At 33.9% G+C, this 20,858-nt stretch overlaps 3 protein-coding genes across 3 annotated transcripts; all 3 read left to right on the top strand.

The window, feature by feature from the left end:
• Positions 1–116: 116 nt before the first annotated feature.
• Positions 117–2,674, top strand: LOC124445190 (WD repeat-containing protein 17-like). Its single transcript, XM_046995897.1, has 4 exons — positions 117–316; positions 371–455; positions 993–1,136; positions 2,242–2,674. Exons 1-4 carry the CDS (start codon positions 117–119, stop codon positions 2,359–2,361), a joined length of 549 nt encoding a protein of 182 aa, XP_046851853.1. The 3' UTR covers positions 2,362–2,674.
• A 643-nt stretch (positions 2,675–3,317) lies between these two features.
• Positions 3,318–14,115, top strand: LOC124446588 (protocadherin Fat 4-like). Its single transcript, XM_046997424.1, has 2 exons — positions 3,318–11,758; positions 12,060–14,115. Exons 1-2 carry the CDS (start codon positions 4,021–4,023, stop codon positions 13,895–13,897), a joined length of 9,576 nt encoding a protein of 3,191 aa, XP_046853380.1. The 5' UTR covers positions 3,318–4,020; the 3' UTR covers positions 13,898–14,115.
• A 161-nt stretch (positions 14,116–14,276) lies between these two features.
• Positions 14,277–20,391, top strand: LOC124446595 (coiled-coil domain-containing protein 138-like). Its single transcript, XM_046997435.1, has 18 exons — positions 14,277–14,524; positions 14,612–14,684; positions 15,005–15,093; positions 15,164–15,232; positions 16,135–16,287; positions 16,355–16,474; positions 16,609–16,686; positions 17,007–17,100; positions 17,193–17,224; positions 17,843–17,974; positions 18,140–18,265; positions 18,343–18,399; positions 18,625–18,754; positions 18,817–18,872; positions 18,953–19,021; positions 19,227–19,278; positions 19,760–19,898; positions 19,981–20,391. The coding sequence occupies exons 1-18, from the start codon at positions 14,477–14,479 to the stop codon at positions 20,117–20,119; spliced, it is 1,656 nt and encodes a 551-aa protein (XP_046853391.1). The 5' UTR covers positions 14,277–14,476; the 3' UTR covers positions 20,120–20,391.
• Positions 20,392–20,858: the final 467 nt, after the last annotated feature.

The following is a 20,858-nucleotide window of genomic DNA, read 5'->3' on the forward strand; positions in this document are numbered from 1 at the left end:
TGACCAGCATGATCGGTTAACAACAATACGATGTTCAAAGTTTTACTTTGGTTAGGAAATAGGGAATGATGTTTTCATGTCTATTCATTCTATTTACAATTTCTTAAATCCTTAATATGAGCCGACTAGTAAGGCTATATACTTCTCTACTCACTTTGTACGCTGATATTCCCTCACTTGATGAATGCTTGCAAAAAGCGGAACAATATCTTGCAGTTCACGATTATGTTAGAGCTTTAAAACATTACCTTGTGTCTTCGTCACCTGAAATTGCACTGGATATTGGCTTGAATTTAATAAGAGGTACACAATACAAGTAATACAAAGTTGTTAAACATTAGTAGAGGACTTCTTTTATTTGTTCAAAAAGATTATCAAATGATTTGTGGGATCTAAATGACGTCGGTGGTATTATTGAAATGTTGCCATGCATAAGAACTGAAAAGTTTCAAAGTGTAAAACTATGAAGGTTAAGTATCATGACTATTAAAATAAAACTTGTGTGTTTTGTGACACTTTTCGATTGAGTTACTATTTCAGAATACTCATTGGTTATCTGTATCACAGCTGTTACAACCTACTAAAATGTGCATGCGCACTGAAATCAGGAATTTAACCCCACTGATAATTAATGTTATTTCGGGAAATTGCTTTATCTCTATTACGCACATCTGCTGAAGTTTTTGGAAAAATATTATGCAATGTAAGTACACCAGCGATATTGGAAGTAAGCCTTATGAAACTTTTTACGTGTTTGTTAAGACATGGCTTATCATACTTTCGAAAATCATCTCCATAAAATCTACACCAAAAGACATACAAAGAATACATTATCTGAATTATAAAATAGTTGAGACGATTATACAACCATCTGGAGCACGTTTCAATCGCCATAAATGAACGATTCTAAAGTAACCTGTCGGAGAAAAATGACGGGCTTAATTAATATTTTTACAACACGCTGACAACGTTAAGTAATTATCCTAAATAAGCACGATCTCCTTTTACTTAGTGCATATGTTGCTGCTCACATTGCTATACAAAGAAACGTCTACCAAATCGTGACATTAATGTTCAATCACGCCAGGTCATCTATTCAAGCGGAATTTATAGAATTATTTCGTTCATTATTCATTGTAAAATTTATTTAAATTTCGTTCTACTTGTTTGTTTCAGGTTTTTAATCAATAAAGACAATGTAAACATTCCTATTGACAGTGTCGCGATCGAAAAAGAAACAAATGCCTGGCTATGGCATTCATCTTCACAGTAAGCCTGTCATCATCATTATGCAATCAGCATGGAAATGAAAGATATGTAGGAGTGAAATTTTTTCAACGATTCTTCTTTAATCAAGGACTATCAAAAAAGAATCAATTACATTCCTCAGAGCTTTTTGATAATTCAATCAATTGCTTCTATATTTCGCGAAAGTATGACAAACTTTTTAAAATGAAGCTGCAAACAAGTGTTTTAGAGGTAATGAATTTGAGAATGAATTGTAAAAGCATTGTAAAACGTACCCATTCCGTTTTATTTATATGTGAAATGTTTTTCTATCATGCCGTTGCTTAATTTTGTAATATTGATCCGGGAAATCCTGAAGACAATTGAAGGAAAATTTGGAGTGACATTAAAAGACGAATAAGTTTGTTATTTCTAATTGTGTCTGCAATGTGTCTTATGACTCTTATTAGACAATTCCAACTTATATCGTCAAATTCAAATTGAATATCTTGGTCAGAGTTTGATTGATTGTAAATCAAAGTCTTTTTCATTGATTTAGGTGTTGGTAACAATAAGATAGAGAGAGGGGTTCTCATCATTTCTGGTTCGCATCTCCCATGTAAACAGAACTCCGAACCTGGTTGGCAAAAATGACTCATATGTATTTCTCATGGCATACCTTCTTCCCTTTCAAAGTAGCTTTCATACAAATACAAAATGTATTGGTACCTACATACCACCCAATACAGTTGAAACCTTCAATTGAAGATGTACACAGTACAAGTACAACTAACACAGTTTCAACCATGAAATTATGATAGAATGACATGTTTAACGTACGAGTTAGTATGAACTATGCCGGTAAGCAGCTAGTATAAATATAAGCTTGTATAACAGAACGTAAGGTGACGTAGCACCCTGGCAGAAAAAGTTAGGAATGATATTGTTGTGTTGTGTAATATGCACTCAATTACGCGACTTCGCTAACGCTAATTATTTTATTGCCATTTATAGGGTCCAATATTTATGTTGGAAGACGGAGAATCATCAATATCTCTAAATAATGCTCTTATGTGGGCTGAGGTCAATCCATTTTCACCTCTCGCGACAGGTTCAAGAATAAACCCATTCTAAATACCATCCAGTCAAATATAAAACTTTGTTATCAGTTGGTCATTATATAGGAGTTAAGCCTCAGATTATTTGATACGTTTGTTTAAGTTCTTGACTCTGTTTTCCTCACACATTTATAGCGTATTTAACTTGTACGCTATATATCATTTCATAATTTTTTAAAATTATTACATTTGTATTTTGCTGCTAGCTAGGTTATGAAGCGTTGCTTAATTTCATACATAATTTTATGCGTCAATTGTCATAATATTGCAATGTGTGTATGTGTTGAATTGAGAATTGTGTCGTGATTAAACAGTTAAATTTGCCAAAATGTGTTCAGTTTGTTTTTTGAATGTTTACGATCGTACCTTACGACTGCTGCGTAATTTAATTGGTTAAAACTACACCTATGACTTATAAATGGAGGTATGTGCGATGTCACAAGCTTTAATTTATATCAATAGGATGAGGAAGTCATCATCGTTAATCACCGTTTACTGTTAAAATAGATCGTTAGAAAGTCACGACAATGCTTTACCCTGCGTTTCCATGTGCTTTTCTCACAATAATCCTATGTTTGCTTTATATTTATATACTCTACAGCAACGCGCCACATATCCTCATATAATCTTAAGTGTATTAAACGGGATTAACTGCCATGACAGAGGACTTATTTTGTACTGAACAAAGTGGTCATGAACGTCTACCATTTTGAGATGTTTCCTTATTTATGATGCATTTCATCTTTAAGACTTCATCTTTCTAATAACTAAGGGTTTCATATACTTTTGTTGATGCAAAGCCATTAAAATATAAAAGTGATTTGTTGTCATTTAACACCAGTATGGTGCCATAAACGGTGCTATGGAAGAATATTTTATTACACCCCTGTCGGCTTTTACTGAACCCCCCAAAACATTATCTAATATCGCTTGCTATAATTATAAATGAGTTTCTTCAATATCTACAATCCCAAGTCCTTGCGGCTTACGTTGAACAATAATATTTGACAGTTTGAGGAGAACAAAAGCCCTTCAGGGGTTAATTGGTGGCAAGGCATGTTATCGTCTGACAGTTGAGTTGAAATACTTAATGTCTTTACTCTTAAATATGAAATTTAAAAATAATATGGCAGAAAAATTAATAAATTGCAACAACTACCCATGCTATTTCACGATTATTATTACTCGTAATGAAACCTAATGTTATTTTAAAGTTCATTTCAAAGGCGCAAAGCATTTTTGTAATGTGATTCTTTCTTTCTAGACTCCCACGTGATCATTTGCCGACTTTAATTGTGTATTATCTGAACTTATTAAACGCTTGACAATCGTAGCCGTGTGAATAATAATGATACAAGCAAGTTTAACCACGTTTGGAAGTAGTTTAGAGAATTATACGTAAAGCGTAGCGTTAGAAACAACGCCCAGCTTATTTCATATCTTTTAGATCAAAGAATTTCGTATGATTGGTATTTTAAATGCTAAAGTAATCGACTTCATGGCTTTGTTGTTGTACACACACGTCGTATTTTTATTAAATGATCGTGATTAATCGCTGTTGTGTAAAACTTTGAACAAGGTGGATCATTGTAGCATTTAACGATTTGGGGATGCTAGGAATAAGCCATTGAACTTTATGCTGCATCGCATTTGTCTTTGGGTGAAATAACAAAAGATGGGAAACTTGAAATTGGTTCAATTCAAAGTTGTTTCCTGTTGTATGTGTGTTATGTTTCTATGTTTGAATTACGTTTTGGCTGCAAGGAAAACGTTTTACGTTGATGAAGGAAAAGCACCCGGAGAATTTGTTGGGAATTTGAACAGGAACATTACATTCCCAGTACGTCCAAAACCAAAAGATTTCAATTTCAGTAAACTTGGTTTAGTAACTTCATCTGTTCGTTTAGACAGAGAACACAAAGCATCTTATACGTTTACTGTTATTTTGAAAAATGGTAGTTTTATGACAGTGGATATACATGTGAGAGATGTTAATGATGAGTTTCCAACATTTTCATCTAAAAATAAAACTGTGACTATTTCTGAAGCACATAGCATTGGCTATGTATTTAATCTTGATTTATACCTGTCTGATAAAGATATTGGTCAAAATACTGTACAGAATGATAGTGTTCAAATCATCAATGGCAACAATAATGATGTTTTTAAGCTTGATCTCAAGAAACATGGAAATATGTATTCACTTTCTCTTGTGATTTTGAAGAAGCTCAATTGGACTCAACAGAGCATGTATGTCTTAAATTTATCAGCTTCTGATAGAGGAATTCCTAGAAAAATAGGTTACATGTCATTGACTGTCCTTGTTGAAGACTACAATGATTGTTATCCAGAGTTTTCTCGAAAAAGTTATGTGGCTGATGTATCGGAAAGTGTTAAAAAGACTATGATTATTCTCAATGTTACGACAACTGATTGTGACAGTGGAGAAAATGCTGCTGTCATTTATAAGATGAATTATAAGACTTATGATAAAAATCATTACTTTAGTATACAGCAACATGGTCGTACAGGTAACATTTATACAAATATTCAATTGGATTATGAGAAAGTGAAAGTTTATAAACTGCAGGTGATAGCAATTGATAAAGGAAAAATTCCAAAGCGTCGAGAAGCTTTAATAACCATTAATGTTCATGATGAAAATGACAACAAACCTGAAATTGGCTCATTTAAATTTTTCCCAATCAGAGAAGATGCACATATTGACACAAAAGTAGCCGAGATTCCTATTAGAGATAAAGATTCTGGTGAGAATAGTCGATTAAATGTAAGTGTAAGTCATACAAGTTTGTTTGCAATATCAAAGATTTCACATGATATGTATGGCATACACTTAAAGGCACCACTTGATTATGAAAAGCAACAAAATTATCTTATTGTTGTTACGGCTAGAGATAATGGAAAACCTCCTCTTATTTCACAACGTTCTGGGACATTACGTATTTCTGATGTTAATGACATCCGTCCCAGGTTTGACCAACCTTTTTACAAGAGGGATGTAAATGAGTCTGTTGTACCAGGAACTCCCATTCTCATGGTTACTGCTACTGATATGGATGAAGTATCTAATAGAACTTATAGTATTTTAAAAGGAAACTATTCGTTTTGGTTTTCCATCAATTCATCAACTGGTCTTATCTATGTTGCTTCGTTTATTGATTATGAGGAGTCAAGCAAGGTTCTTTTGGTTGTTGAAGTATTTGATGGCAAATTTACTGCAAACTGTACTGTTGAATTGACAATCATTGATACAAATGATAATCCTCCTAGGTTTTTGAAGTTGCACTATGTTATGAAAGTTTTAGAAAACTCAAAACCTGGAGTAGTTATTGGTGATGTTGAGGCCAAAGATGTTGATATTACTTCACAAGGCCATATCTTTTATGGGTTAAGTGTGTCTGCCGATGATATCTTTGCCATCAAGTATACCACAGGTTGTATCTATGTTCTGAAGAAATTAGATCGAGAGCAAATAAACGAGTACAATTTTAGTGTCATTGCATATGATGAAGACAGTTTGAGCAATAAGGCTACAGTTACTGTTATAGTGGAAGATGTCAACGACAATCCACCATTTTTTGAAATCACGTCCTATAAAGTTGAAGTGTTTGAAAATGTAACTGTTGGAACAGATTTACTTAAAATGAAAGCTAGTGATTATGATATTGGTTGGAATGCAGAGATATCGTATGAAATAACTTCTGGTAACATTCATGATACGTTTTGTGTGGATAAAGGTAATAATATGTTAAGTTTGAAAAAAGAATTGGATCGTGAGACAACAGATAGATACCAGATAAAAGTGCGTGCCATTGATAATGGAGGATTAACATCACTTAATTATGCTACAGTAGAAATCATTGTAAAAGATGTCAATGATGATCCTCCTAAATTCAACAAAGTTAGCTATAGCTTTGATGTTGAGGAGAACTGCAGTCAAACTGTGTATGTTGGTATGGTATCTGCAAAAAGTTGTGATAAAGGATCTGGAGCTATAATCTCATATTCAAGCAAAGATGCTCAGCAACATTTTTATGTGAACGATTCTGGTGCTATATTTGCTAAACCATATTTGGATTATGAAACTCAATCAATTTATGAGTTGTTGATAACAGCTCAAGATCACGGCATTCCCCCCCTGTCTGGTTTTGTAAATGTCACTATTCATGTTCTTGATATCAATGATAATGCACCCGTTTGGGATGATTACAGTCCATGTGTAAAAGTGATGGAAGATGAAGCTGTTGGTGTTGTATTCCATGTTTTTAATGCATTTGATCCTGATAGTGGTTTGAATGCTAAGGTATCCTACAGTGTTGTATCTGCACCTGAAAACATTTTCAGCTTAAATTCTGAAAATGGTCAAATGACACTGATTCAGTCTATTGACTATGAAAGGGTTCATTTTTATAATTTGATTCTCAATGCTTCAGATTCTGGTGTTCCAATTCAATGGTCATTAATAAAAGTAAATGTATGCATTATTGATGTGAACGACAACAGACCAATTTTGCATAATTCTTCTGTTACAATTAAAGAGAGTCATCCAATCCACGAGTCAATATATACTTTTCATGCAGTGGATAAAGATAGTGGAAAGAATGGAGAGATATGGTATAAATTTTATGATATGGTAAACACAGACTTTTTTAAGCTTAGTAGACATGGTGTTTTGTCTCTCAAAAAGCCACTTGATCGTGAAAAACAAGATAGACACAACGTGACTGTTCTTGCTGGTGATCTCGGGTCACCAATCCTCACATCATCCCCAGTAACCCTAACAATCATTGTAGAAGATGTAAATGATGAAGCACCGGCCTTTACTAAAAATTTTAGATTCATAACGAAAGAAGAACAAGCAAATCAAACGGTAATTGGCAAGGTCAAAGCTGTAGATAATGATATTGGCAGAAATGCAGAGATTGAATACAGCCTGGTAAATTGTACCGACTTTACAATAAATCCTGTTACTGGTGAAATTAAGAACAACGTAATATTAGATAGAGAAAAGATTGGCGTTTATGAAGTGCAAGTTAGAGCTTCTGATAAAGGGGATGTTCCACTACACAGTCAAACCGTAATCCGTATTGACGTTGAAGACATTAATGACAATCTTCCAAAGTTTACAAAGACGCATTATTACGAAAGCGTTGCTGAAAATCAGGTAATTGGTTCGAAGGTATGTCAAGTTAAAGCCTTAGATAAAGACGATGGTAAAAATGGTGAAGTAAGTTATTTCCTAAACACAGGCGCCACACAAGCTAATGTTGAAATGTTTCAAATTAATAACATTTCCGGAAATATATATCTTATAAGGGAACTGAAAAGGGAAGTTAAAGAACTTTTCGTATTAAGCGTGATCGCGTCGGATAATGGAAGTCCCAGTCTTGAAACAGTTTGTTCTGTTTTCGTCACTGTTCTTGACGTAAATGAGTTCAAGGTTCAAAATGACACAATATATATTTCTGAGAAAACTCCGGTGGGGTCTGTAGTGTATTGGGCGAATGCAACCGACCAAGACGAAGGTGAAAATGGCAACATAACCTATTCCATCGCAAAAAAATCGTCAGTTTTCACGATAGACACAAAATCTGGTGGTGTTATTTTAAACAAGACTCTTGATTATGAAAAAACTAAACAGTATAGTCTTCAAATAAAAGCATCTGATGGCGCTAAGAGAAATCCAAAAAAGAACATTCTTAGGTTATACATCAATGTTCTCCATTCAAATGATAATAGACCGATTTTTGATGAAAATCCTATCAATACAAACGTATCGGAAGGTGTACCGCCGGGAACTAAGGTGCACAAACCAATAATTGCTAAAGATATGGATTCTGGAATAAACAGCCGAATTTTTTATTCCATTGAAAGTCAGACTCCCAAAGCTGCATTCATAATTGATCCGTTACATGGTCAGCTGAAAACAGATGTGGAAATAGACCGAGAAGATGTGGAAAAATATTCACTTACTGTAAAAGCTGTTGACCAGCCTGGTGATTTTTCTCAAAGAAAATTCAGTACTGTTACCGTGAATATTTCTGTATTGGATATAAATGATTGTGTTCCAACGTTTACATCATCAAATGAGTCATTTATGATGGAAGATGAACCCGTAAACTTCACTGTGTTTGAGTTTACTGCTAAAGATGAGGATTTAGGCCAAGGAGGAAATGTCTCCTTTAGCATAGTTAAGGGAAATGAGGATAAGAGATTTTATTTATACCCGTATGGCTCTATGATCTTGTTGAAAGCACTTGATAGTGAAAAAGTTGACAGTTATGAATTTCAAATTAAAGCTACTGATCATGGATCACCTCCGCTGTCCTCGACAATCTCATTTAAACTATCTGTTATAGATGTGAACGACAATATGCCCAGTTTTGAAAAGTACATTTATGAAGCACAGGTGCTAGAGAATAAAATTGGTATTCATGTGTTAACAGTGAGAGCGACCGATAAAGATAGAAGCAAGAAATTAACCTACAGCTTGCCAGCAGGTTATTTTAATGATGTTTTCATTATTGACGAATATACTGGTGAAATATCTACAAACTTTCCACTGGACCGAGAAAAGAAAGATAATTTTCAACTTACTGTGTATGTGAAGGATAATGGTGATCCCATTTACCTTGACAGGACGTTGGTGACTGTGCATGTTTTAGATGAAAATGATAATCGCCCTACAACGCTAGACAACCATCATGAAATATTGGTGCCCGAAAACAGCCCTCTGGGTTATGTTTATACCATAATTGCTCATGACTTCGATCTAGGAAATAACTCGCGTTTACAATACAGCATTTACGAAGGAGGTCGGCATTTCTTTCATATCGACAGTAACAGTGGTGTTATATCAACTGCAATTAATCTTGATCGTGAATCAATTTCAACGTTTGATTTGCGTATTAGAATTAAAGATCAGGGTAGACAATCTTTAACAACTATGACTTATCTTTCAATCCGTGTCAAAGATGAAAATGATAACAGTCCCGAATTCAATAAAAGTGAAATATTTATAAAACTGGCGAGTAACAGCCAACCAGGAACTGAAATTACAACGATAAAAGCAAAAGATAAAGACGAGGAGTCAAACTCATACATCACGTATAGCTTTGGTAGTCACAAACAAATACCATTTGGTCTCGATTCCAGAACTGGTAAGCTGTATACTTTAAATTATTTAAATGCTAGCAAGCACGACTCATACAATTTCACTGTACGAGCAAGTGACGGGAGCAAGTCTGGAGCCCGTAGTGGAATTATAAAGATAAATGTTGTTGTCGATCAGATCACGGCCATTCCATTGCGGTTTACGAAAACTTTGTACAAGATTCATCTTGTTGGCAAAATCAAGGCCAATGTGAAAATCCTGCAGCTACAACTAAATAATGAATATTTACAGCCAGGTGATGTTGAGTATACGGGTAGTGGTCAAAAAGTTCTTGCTGTTGGCTCTTTCAATGGCAATGTTAGTTTTACAGAAGATCCTATGTCTGGTGCTTACTTATTTAGTGTAAAGGCTACTTTGAAATATCAACCTGATATGACGGCAGTTTGCTTTGTGCTTGTAACTGTAAATCGTACTATGTCTCTTGAAAAATTCTCTCAATCATCATACAGTGCAACCATTGACGAAAACTATCCCACTGGCAAAATTGTTCTTCGCGTAAAACCTACGAAATCCAGAAATTTCACTTATGAAATTTTTAATGGTAATGATTTTGACGCCTTTGAAATTGATACCTACGGTGATATCAAAGTGAAAAACAAAGAAGCTTTGGATTATGAAAGGTCTCATAGTTTTCTACTTGATGTGAAAGGATGTTGGGGAAATAACATCACAAATATTATTTTTACGAAAGTTTTGATAAATATTCGTTGTGTTTACGACAAAGCCCCCGTATGCAGACAAAAAGTGTTCATTTCCCACATTAATGAAAGTAGTTCAAGTCACATCTCGAGTAACCAGTTTGTGACAAAGTTGTTAGCGTTTAGTTATAACAATATGAAAGTATCGTTCAAAATAGTTTCTGGAAATGAAGACGATGTGTTCTTACTAGTGTCGTCATCGGGGGATCTGTTTCTTAAAAAACCTGTTCGCTACGAAGAGAAAAATTTTTACAACTTAACAATTAATGTCCTTGCGAATTCTCTATCATCCACGTGTTATGCACATGTGCACATATCCGACGTGAACAACAATGCGCCTAAACTACCTAAACAACTTCGATTTACCATTCACGAGAGCAGTCTACCAGGAAGTCATGTTGGGAAAATTAATGCAACTGACATAGACGAATATTCCTCCTTCACCTTTCAGTTTCAAAATAAGCAGCAACGTAGCGGTCCATTCCTCATTGATCGTTATTCTGGTATTTTGCGTTTATATGATGCTGTCGATTTTGAAATGAAACAAAACGTTTATCATTTAGTGGTGAGTGTTAGCGATGGTTTGTATGTTGATCAAACAAATATTACCGTAATTGTTTTGGATGACAATGATCATACACCTGTGTTCGAAAAGTTTTCATATTATGTAAAGCGGCAAGCACCAATAGCCAAAGGCTCTCTTTTAGCTCGAATCAATGCTACGGATGGTGATGAAGGAAACAATAAATACATTACTTATGGTATGAGTCCAAATCATGAAATTGGAATACATAATAAAACTGGTGAAGTTTATACCTTAACAAAAATATTGTATAACAAACACTTTGTCGATGTTATCATTACTGCTAGGGACCACGGATACCCCGAGCTGTACTCTCAAGTTCCCTTTCGCCTCAGAATTCTATTCGTGAACACCATCCCACCAGATCTTGAGAATGTTACTCAAGCAATTGTTCCGGAAAATGCTGAAGTTGGAACCGAAGTTATCAAGATAAGACCGTTAAATTCCTATCTTTTTGCTCCTAACAAGCGTATTTCATTTCAAATACTTAATGGTAATGCATTGAAAATGTTTCTAATTGAAGAAAGAACTGGTATTATTCGTGTGAGGCGCACGTTGGATCGTGAGACAATATCTCTTTATAATCTCGAGGTGATAGCCAAGGATGGTAAATTGTCTGTTTCTAATCGAATAAAAGTGTATATAACGATAGGAGACGTCAACGATAACTCGCCAATCTTTAAGAAAAATCAATTTTATGAAAGTGGTTCGTATGTCAATAGATTAAGTGAAGATGAGAAGATCGGTTGTCTAGTGCTTACTGTCGTTGCAACAGACAAAGATATTGGAAATAATGGTATGATTGGTTATTCCATAAGTTCTGGAAATAGTGGTGGTTGGTTCTCCATAAATAATTATGGTAATTTGCGTTTGGCCTCTTCTCTGGATCGTGACGTAATTCCAATTCATCGTTTAGCTGTTAGAGCAACTGATCACGGTAATTTTTTTCTTATATTTTTTTCACGTTTATATGGGCCTTTTTTTACGAAGAAAATTTAGGCATCAATGCTTTTTTTGTTACGGTCGAGCTTATTAGAGTTCAGTTTCCAACATGCGTGTTGCGACAAATTGTAATTTTTCATCTAAAATGTTTAAGGACATATTCGAAAGGCGCCTTGCCTTAAATGGTCCATATATTGCAAAATGACTTATTTAACTATGTAAACAGTTCACTGGTGGGGGGAGGGTCGGGTCGCATTTGGTTTGTTTTTTTATGACGTCTTTTCTATTTCTAATAGGAACACCGCCTAGAGCATCTGATATATCTGTAATCATTTATGTGGCAGACGTCAACGACAATGCGCCAATATTTGTTTCGCCCAAAGATCTTGGTGTTAAAGAGAATTCAGTGATAGGTACATATGCTGGTTGTATAATTGCTAAAGATATGGATTCTGGTGTCAATCAATCTATCAATTATTCTATTGTGGGAGGAACAGGTTTGTATAGATTTACAATCGAGCGAAAAACTGGTAAACTTTTGACTTTAGTAGAGTTTGATTATGAGGAAAAATCATCTTATACTCTGATCGTAAAAGCACAAGATCTTGGTTCTCCTCCGAAGTCCAACAATGCTACTGTTGTCGTGCCCATCTTTGGAGTCGACGAGTTCGAACCGAAGTTTGAGAAAAACAGTTACGAATTCCTTGTGACTATTAAGAAAAAGAAAAATGACATTATTGGTCGTGTTTTTGCTTCGGATATGGATGATGGTCCCGATGGTGTAGTCGTGTACAATCTGCGAAACCCACCTAATGATTTGGTGGCTGTTAACAACTCAACTGGTGTTCTTTATCTTACCGAGAACGTTGTCGATTTTTTTAAACGTAAAAGACCAAAAAGGAGCACAGACGATTTTGATACAAAATATCAATATGTTATTGTTGCTGGTAATGGCAAGCCTGACTCAAAAACAAGCAGTGTTTATGTGTCGATATTCTTTAATTCTACTGTTCTTCCACCTGAAAACAACGATTCTTCTGTCTCTGACTCAGTGCGTACGACATACATTGCAATTGCTGCCGTTGTATTTGCTGCTATAATTATTCTTCTTATTTTGTTCTTTTGGAAATGCAGACGGAAAGAAGGAAGCGATACGAAGAAAGCTAGCGAGCAAATGGTTTTGAGACCACTGCCTTCAAAAATAAGTACAAACTCAACGAGTGAAAACGGTTTAATCAATAAATACGGGCATGTGCCAACAAGTGGATCAAACTCATTGTCATCTTTTAATCCTGGTAGTAGTTCTTCTGACAATAGTTGTGTGGAGACTAGTCGACTTAATGCTTATAATAAGAAAAAAATAAGCTTAAACAACACCGATTCTGGAATTCAAACCAATTCACTTCTGTATGATCTACCTGACTCGAATGTGCACCACAGTGACGGCGCAATATCTTACGATGTTTGTTCGGACAGAACAGATCACATTGTTTCCCATCTACAAAGTATTGAATCTCTTCACGATTTTGATGACGAGGGAGGTAAAGAAGCCAGTGCAGGTTTAGACGTTGGGAATTTGCTTTATGCAAAATGTGCGGAGGCTGATGCTGAGGAGAATGATGAGGACCGTCCTAGAGTGTTCAAGTTTGAAGGACGACCTGATTACGCGGGCTCATTAAGTTCTATCCTTGGAAGTCATGAAGAATTACGTGGACATTATAATGGTTTTTATGAACTAAATCAAGTTCCTCAGTACCAACCTCTCTCAGAAGTATTTTCAGAAATAGGTCGTTTACCCATAAATGAACTTGAAACTTCAATGAATGACGACATTTCAACCCGGACAAGCATGCTATCGTCAATATCCTCACTGCATAACCAACATTTAGATTGTGAATTGACATTTTCTTCCCTGCCTATGACACCAAACTTTACACCAGCTTTTACACCGTTATTAACAAGATCTCCTTCGTTATCTCCTTCAACTTCAGAAATCACAACGCCAGTGGCATCCCCTTCACCATCCAGACCTTCGTCTATGTTTCTACAACATTTAAAACCATCGTCCTCTCTTATTCATTTAGCTGAGCAAGAGGCCTGTAAAGTTAACTTGCAAGAAGATGTATGCGTGTGAGAAGCATCATTATGCTCATAAATCTATGTTTTTAATATCAGTGTATTGTGAAATAGTTTAAACATATCTCGCTATACGTTTGTACATCTGCTTTTAAATTTTGACGTATAGTATTTTATTTCTTGTATTATTTAGAAAATCGTAAAAGCAAAGCAATATATATTATATTAAATATAGCATTTTTAGAAAACCTTATAATACATTTAATATGTTGGAAACCTTGGGAATTTTTTCATAATTTTGTTGACTGAGGCTTTCATTCGTTTGCATTCAAATGGATTTGAATCAGTTGATTCACAATCAATGCAATGTTATTTTTACCAATGCATCTGCAAAGTTTGTTGGAGTTTTATCGGTGTAATGTTGCTAGCTCCTATTCCACCTTTCATAGTTGTGGTCATAGTATGAGAATGTAAGCTGACTGGCCTGGTAGCATAGCATTGACCTCAGTGCCTGGTCGCGTTAGCAACTGGCGAGATGTATTTCAAATTTCAAATCGACTATTTACTGAAAATGTTTGCTTTCAACAGTTTATTTTCACGATTGATTCAGTCAAGATTCATATAAAAAAGAATTTAAATGCATAGCTCTGATAACAGAAACGAAGAGCAACCGGAATATGAACATGTAATCAGTTGTTAATAATAATATGTTCCCTTGTGACGGTATATTTATAAATAATTTTCTGCTTTTTTCTCTCTACGTTTATTGCAGGCATATTTTAAATTTTATGCTGACATCCCTGACAAAGTCAACCACAATAGACATGCTAGCTCTTCCAGGAATGGTAAATTATGAATTATTTTTAAAATTATTAAATTGACCATCGAGATTTTCCTCCTCTATAAATAAGAGTGTCTCGTATACTACATTGAAAAGTGTATTTATGAACCTAATGCCATCCCAATAGAATATCCTTTCTGAAATTGTTTTAGTAAATTAAGAGTAAAAGATCATACAAATCAATGCAAACTCACTAAATATATCAAGCTACACTCACTTAATGACTCTGATTGAAGTTAATGGTTTTTGTATCATTTTGAAAAAATATAAGTAATACAAGCATAACTTTGATGTGTACAATTTACTTTTATTTTTATTTTTAAGTGGAAAACCTATCACATGAAACTTGTGTAGAATCTCCGTCATTCATAAATAGTATGCTCTTGAGCTCACAAAAAGATAAAAATTCTAATGTAAGTTGTTGCATTTTCAGATGATGTACAGATAAAGTATTTACTAACTTGTTTTTATTTTTACAAACAGAAAATGTTTGGCAAAAGTGAGCTACATAAAGTTTACCAAGAGTTACGAGTTATAAGCCAAAGGTTAAAGGTACGTAATGTACATTGTATCCAAACCAATCTTATGTAATTTGTGACAAGTAAGTAAGCTTAAATTGAGAAAATTATGAATGTTGGTGTTATTCATCTCAAAATAATATTTACCCTACAAGTCAGGAGATCATGTTAAAGTTAGTCAGGAGATCATGTTAAAGTTGGCCAGGACATAAAGCTTTTTTCTGTCGTTTTTTTTCAACACCATTTTTTCTCTGGATGTGAGTTGGTGATCATGATCCTCCTTCTAATCTTGCTATCCAATGCATCTTGTCTTCTCAAACCCTTTTCGCTAAGCCTCTTATTAATAACCTCTCTTTCCCCCCTCTTAACCTCTTATTCACTTTCTACTAACAGACTCAGGATTCCAAACCCTGCTTTACCCATATTTAACCCTGCTTTACCCATATTTTTTTCACAAAACATGGCTATACCAACAGATTATATTGTTCCATTACTGTCACAACATTTCATTTTACTTCTTTTCTTCTTTTTTTTTTTGTCTACTCATCTGTTCTATGATTCATAGCTTACTACCTCTAACTGCAGATTGATGCAATCATGGCTTCAAATTGTCCTGTAGTGTTTATACACACATGACAATGCAATCATATTTATGAAGCAGCTTTAAAGCCGATTTGAGGTTTCATGTAAATTAGTTCAATAACACCTGTTAAAATATCTGGTTCTTGTTGGCATTAGAGTAGCTTTAACTTTTTGCATTTTTTCATTATATCAATCAAGGTTTACTATTTTTGATGGCCATATTTCAATTTATATGTTCAACTTTCATAGAAGTATAAAACAGCCAACTACCTAAGAAAACTTTTCTTTTTAAGGCATTGATCATCTTGTTGTTTGTTGAAAATTTCATTTCTTTCTTATCACAATTTTCCTCAGAACGAAACACATCAACTACAGTTGTGGGAAAAAGAGTTATGTGAACGAGAAGCTATTTTAAAGGATCATGAAGATAGTTCAACACAGCAAGACTTGATTCTTAATGAAAGATTTGAAAAAGAACTTCAAGCTCAATGCAGTATCATCAATGAAGTATTTACGTGATGACTTTAAAATATATTGATTCATACCTTTGTCTAAAAGCTCGTTTTTATTTTAGGAATATCAAGATCAAATTATTCAACTCCAGAAAGTCATACAAGAGAAATCTAAAGAGGCAAATCGCCTTCGCGATTCATTTAATACCATTAGATCGACTCACGAAGAGCTACGAAAAGAAGTAAGGTCATCAGAAAGCTCATAAAACGCTAAGTTTATTTCCATACTATAAGTAGCTACTGTACGTATTAAAATTTGAAAGGAGTTTTGTGGTAATGAATAGGTCATCTCCAGAATCTTTCTTTTTCTTTGCAGTTTGTGAAAGTAAAAGATCAGAACAGATTTCTTGAAAGTCAGACATTGAGTTTACAACAAAGACTTAACAATCTTGTGGTACGAACTCGTCCTGTTTTTATTCATTATGATAGTAAAGTATGGTTAGGCTATATTGTTATGTAATAAAACTTTGTAACATGGTGATGCTTACGATAACTTAAGAAAGGCACTTTGAGAATTATGGTCATCTTATTCCATGATTCATTCCTTCCACGTGACGTAAAACATCATGAACATTTCCACTATTTTATGACTGATTTTTATTCCAAGAAAAAAAATACATTTTGAGAATTCAAGATTAGATCATGAAATTTTCATCGTTATATATGTCAAGCAATACGGCCGATACCTTTTATTTTATAATATTTTTTACTCAGCGCAAGAATGAATATGAAGCAAAGAAACAGAAGGAAGCCAAATCTGACAAAATGGCAGATGGAAAGGTTTTATTGACAGAGAAAAATAACAATGGTATGACATGTTTTTAGCGAGTTTGTCTTTCGTTTTGATGATGGATGAAATAGCATAAGCAAGTGTTCATGTCTATTTCCTTATGTTTTTAGATACCTTTTTAAGAATGTCAAGTTCTTCCAAGGTAATGTCAATGATTAATTTAATGATGTAACTTTCTATTCTATCATTGTACCCCAATGTGCACCAATATACTCAAATGTACACCAATGTGCACCGATGTACTAAAATGTACACCAAAGTAAAAAGCATACAACTAGGAACAACCCTGTAACAAAGGTGTAAACTTGTCTTAATGCTATCTCAATGCTAACTTGTCAACAAGATGTTTCAAGTTTGTTTCAACCAATTTTTTGTACAATATCGAGACGATGTGATGTGAGCATCACAATGTGTTGATACAAATTATTGTCTTAAAAAGAGCAAATAATTTTAAATTTGTCACCACGACACAGCTCTATTTTACAAATTATTTTACCCCTTGTCTGCACGTATTTTTTTATTCACTAATTTCATTTTTAGTGCATGGGAACTGGTTATTTAGACTTCATGATGCATGAATCAAAATAAAACGGCAGTTAATGGAGGAATGAAATAAATTTATGAAACATTTTATGGTTGATTCAAATTACTAGTGAAAAGACGTGTTTTTTTAAACTTTGCATTATCCTTGAATCCGAAGTTTTCCAGCAAGTTTGTCAATTTAATAATATATCTCATTCTGCATCTTTTTGATATGTAGTTGAGTGTCTCAGGAATTCTTGATGTGTTGTCATGTCTCTTCATATGGATTTCTGATTTTCAACTTGACGCTCGCAAACTAACGTCAGAACTAGAAACGCCAAATGAAGCAGTCTATGGTAAATGTTTTAAGGTAATATAAACAGCAAATAGTAATTTTTATTCCACTGGTTGGAAGGCCATATCGCGACTGGATGGTATACTGTATGGCAGAACAATATACTGTATGGCAGGACCATGTATTAGATGATTATATATTACTTATTGCAAAAAATATGATTTTTCTTCTGATGTTTAGATTTTACCACCATTGGCGGATTTACTATCATATCTTCCTGCTGTCAATCCGAACTGTGTTCATCCTCTCTTGAAATTTATTTATTCAGTCATTTTCTACATGGAAAACTCACCACAAGGAACACAGGTAAAAATTGTTAGTCTCGTAAGCAATTGCACAAATTAGTTGAACAGTACTTTAGAAGCGCGGTTTTTACTTTCTAGAAACCTTTGCTATTATCCACTCTGCGAAGAATTGGAGAGGAATTATACAAACCTGAGGTATTTTATAACACACTAACATTATTTGAGTTTTGCAAACATTACTTATTTCATCCATTGTGTTTTGTTTCAATAACGACGTTGCACGTGGCTATTAGCCAATCAAAAACCTGAATAATAAAAATTCTTCCACTGTGAATAATTCATGCCAAAGGAACCTTTTGGAATAAGTTGGTAGCTCATTGGATAATTTGAACTTAATTTTAACATTTTATGTAATTTTAGATAACAAAGCTGGCAGATAACCGTACTGAGACGAAAAAACGTAGAAACAAAGCTCAGATCTATATACATAGTTCTAACCTGGAGGAACGCATGCTGTCTGCATTGATAATACTGAAAACTCTAACACAAGGTTGCTCTTAAGTCTTAATATAATTAATTCTAAAATTTTAGTTAGAATTATTTTCTTTTCAGCTGATTATCTATCTCATACTTTTGATATTTTGAAGTGTGATCTCCGAGAGGAACAGGTCTGGTATTGAACAAAACCTTTTCAACTTTCTTGTTTTGAGCACTTCGTAATATTTAAAAAACATTTTAATGTCCAAAGGGTAAACGACTGTTTCTTGATGACAATGGACTTCAGGTTATTTTACTATTTATGAAACCGAAAAACAAGGTAAGTGTTCTTTAAATGATTCATCCAGCTTTGCTCAAATCATATAAAACCTGTCTTGCTTGAAATGCTAAACCTTAGAGATATCTTAATCTTTGATTTCTGATTACGAAATTTGCAAATACAATGAAAAATCTCACATTTGAAAGTCTCACATGAAATCATGACTCTTGCTGGAATCTCTTTAGAATAACTTATTTTTTCGAAGGTTTTGCTGGAGTTTGCTGTTGACGTCATGTTACAAATGTCGATGGATTCAGGTTGAATTTAAAAGAAAATTGTCTAAAATGGGCATTAAACATAAGTTATTCCCGGCATGTGTCATTTGATTCAATTATTTGCCATGCGTTTGTTGTTTTAAATGAAACTCGAAGCTGTTTTTTCTTTAGTAAGTCAGTATTTGGGCTTTGATGCGTAAAATGAACGTATTATGTATATTTCTCATTGAGCAATAATGTATAAACTGTAGTAACTAACAACTTAAGCTAATCAACTAAAATTTTTAAATTGTTTTACTTGTAGCACATAAGATGCATGAAAGTCCATGAATGTTATATAGTTTTATCATTTATGATAAACAAAACATACGTAGCTAGTTATATCCCTCAGGCCTGTACTAATTTACCAAGGTTAACCACATCTCTTTTCTTAACTGACGCCATTCATATAACTAATGGTCTATTTTAAATAGTTGCATTAAAATTGTGTTTTTGCTAAAATACACTATAACTTTCTTTTCAGTTGTGGTCGATGATTTTCTTGAATGCTGCAGTACTAGTGTAGTTTTTAACGTGCTTTCCAACTTACTTAATGAAAAGGAACTTGAATTGAAAATTCTTGAGAAGCTTAGCATTATTTTGCAAAGACTTTCAAAGATTAAGTATGAATTCATTTTTATGTTTGTGTCTCAGATATGTTTTATCAGCGACAATTATTGCTCATTCTATTTCATGATTTTCTAGGAATAACAGACGTTTTTTTGAAGCTTTTCAACTTGTTCCCGTATTAGACGAACATCTTCGACAAAATGATTCAGAAAATGCTTTTTTGTCTTTAAATCTACGATCTGTGTTGGTGAATCTAAATATTGTTAAGACTTGAGGATTTTCCTTTCACAATGCTTCGTCAAAAGAATCATGGAAATCGGATATAAATTTTGTAAAGCCATTAACAGGCTGTTCCCCGCCCCCCTCTGGGTTCATATCTGAGCATGCCCAAAAAATTTTTTATGTATATTCGGGTGATTTGCTAATCAGAATTTAAATCTCGTCTCAGTTCAACTTTTTTTTGTGCAGAAAAATGTAAACACGACTAAAATTGTACCAATTAAGCAAACACTTTTTTCAATACAAATCTTTTTTTGAACTTTTCCATTGATTGCGACTTCTTTATTGATCGCAAATGCTTCTTAAAATTTGTTTAGCTTCTGGAGGATAAATGATCTGCTGACAGCTTTATGTAATGGAGCTTGTATTTTTTCGACATTTATACTTTATGTTGCCTCGTCTTTTATTTGAACGTAAAAGTTTTGTAAACGGCAATTTTTTTACTGCACATCAGCATATCATTTGGTGTGGTTCATAATGTTGGTGAATGATATTTGTGAATTAGGTCAAGATAATGCTAAAGTGTTACTCAAATAATAGCAAAGATGTGTTTGGGTTGCGTTATTTTGTCGACCATGAAACGGTTCTTCCTGTTTCTGTGGGTTTTTCTTCATTATCAAATCATATGCTTCTCCAAATTATGCCTCTGTTTTTTTGCATTGTATATCTTGAATATCTACGTCGTGTTTTTACCAAATGAAAAAAAGAGAATTGTGAAGCTATATCATCAAGAA

Source organism: Xenia sp. Carnegie-2017, unplaced genomic scaffold (genome assembly GCF_021976095.1).
Source record: "Xenia sp. Carnegie-2017 unplaced genomic scaffold, XeniaSp_v1 HiC_scaffold_22, whole genome shotgun sequence".
NCBI lineage: Eukaryota > Metazoa > Cnidaria > Anthozoa > Malacalcyonacea > Xeniidae > Xenia > Xenia sp. Carnegie-2017.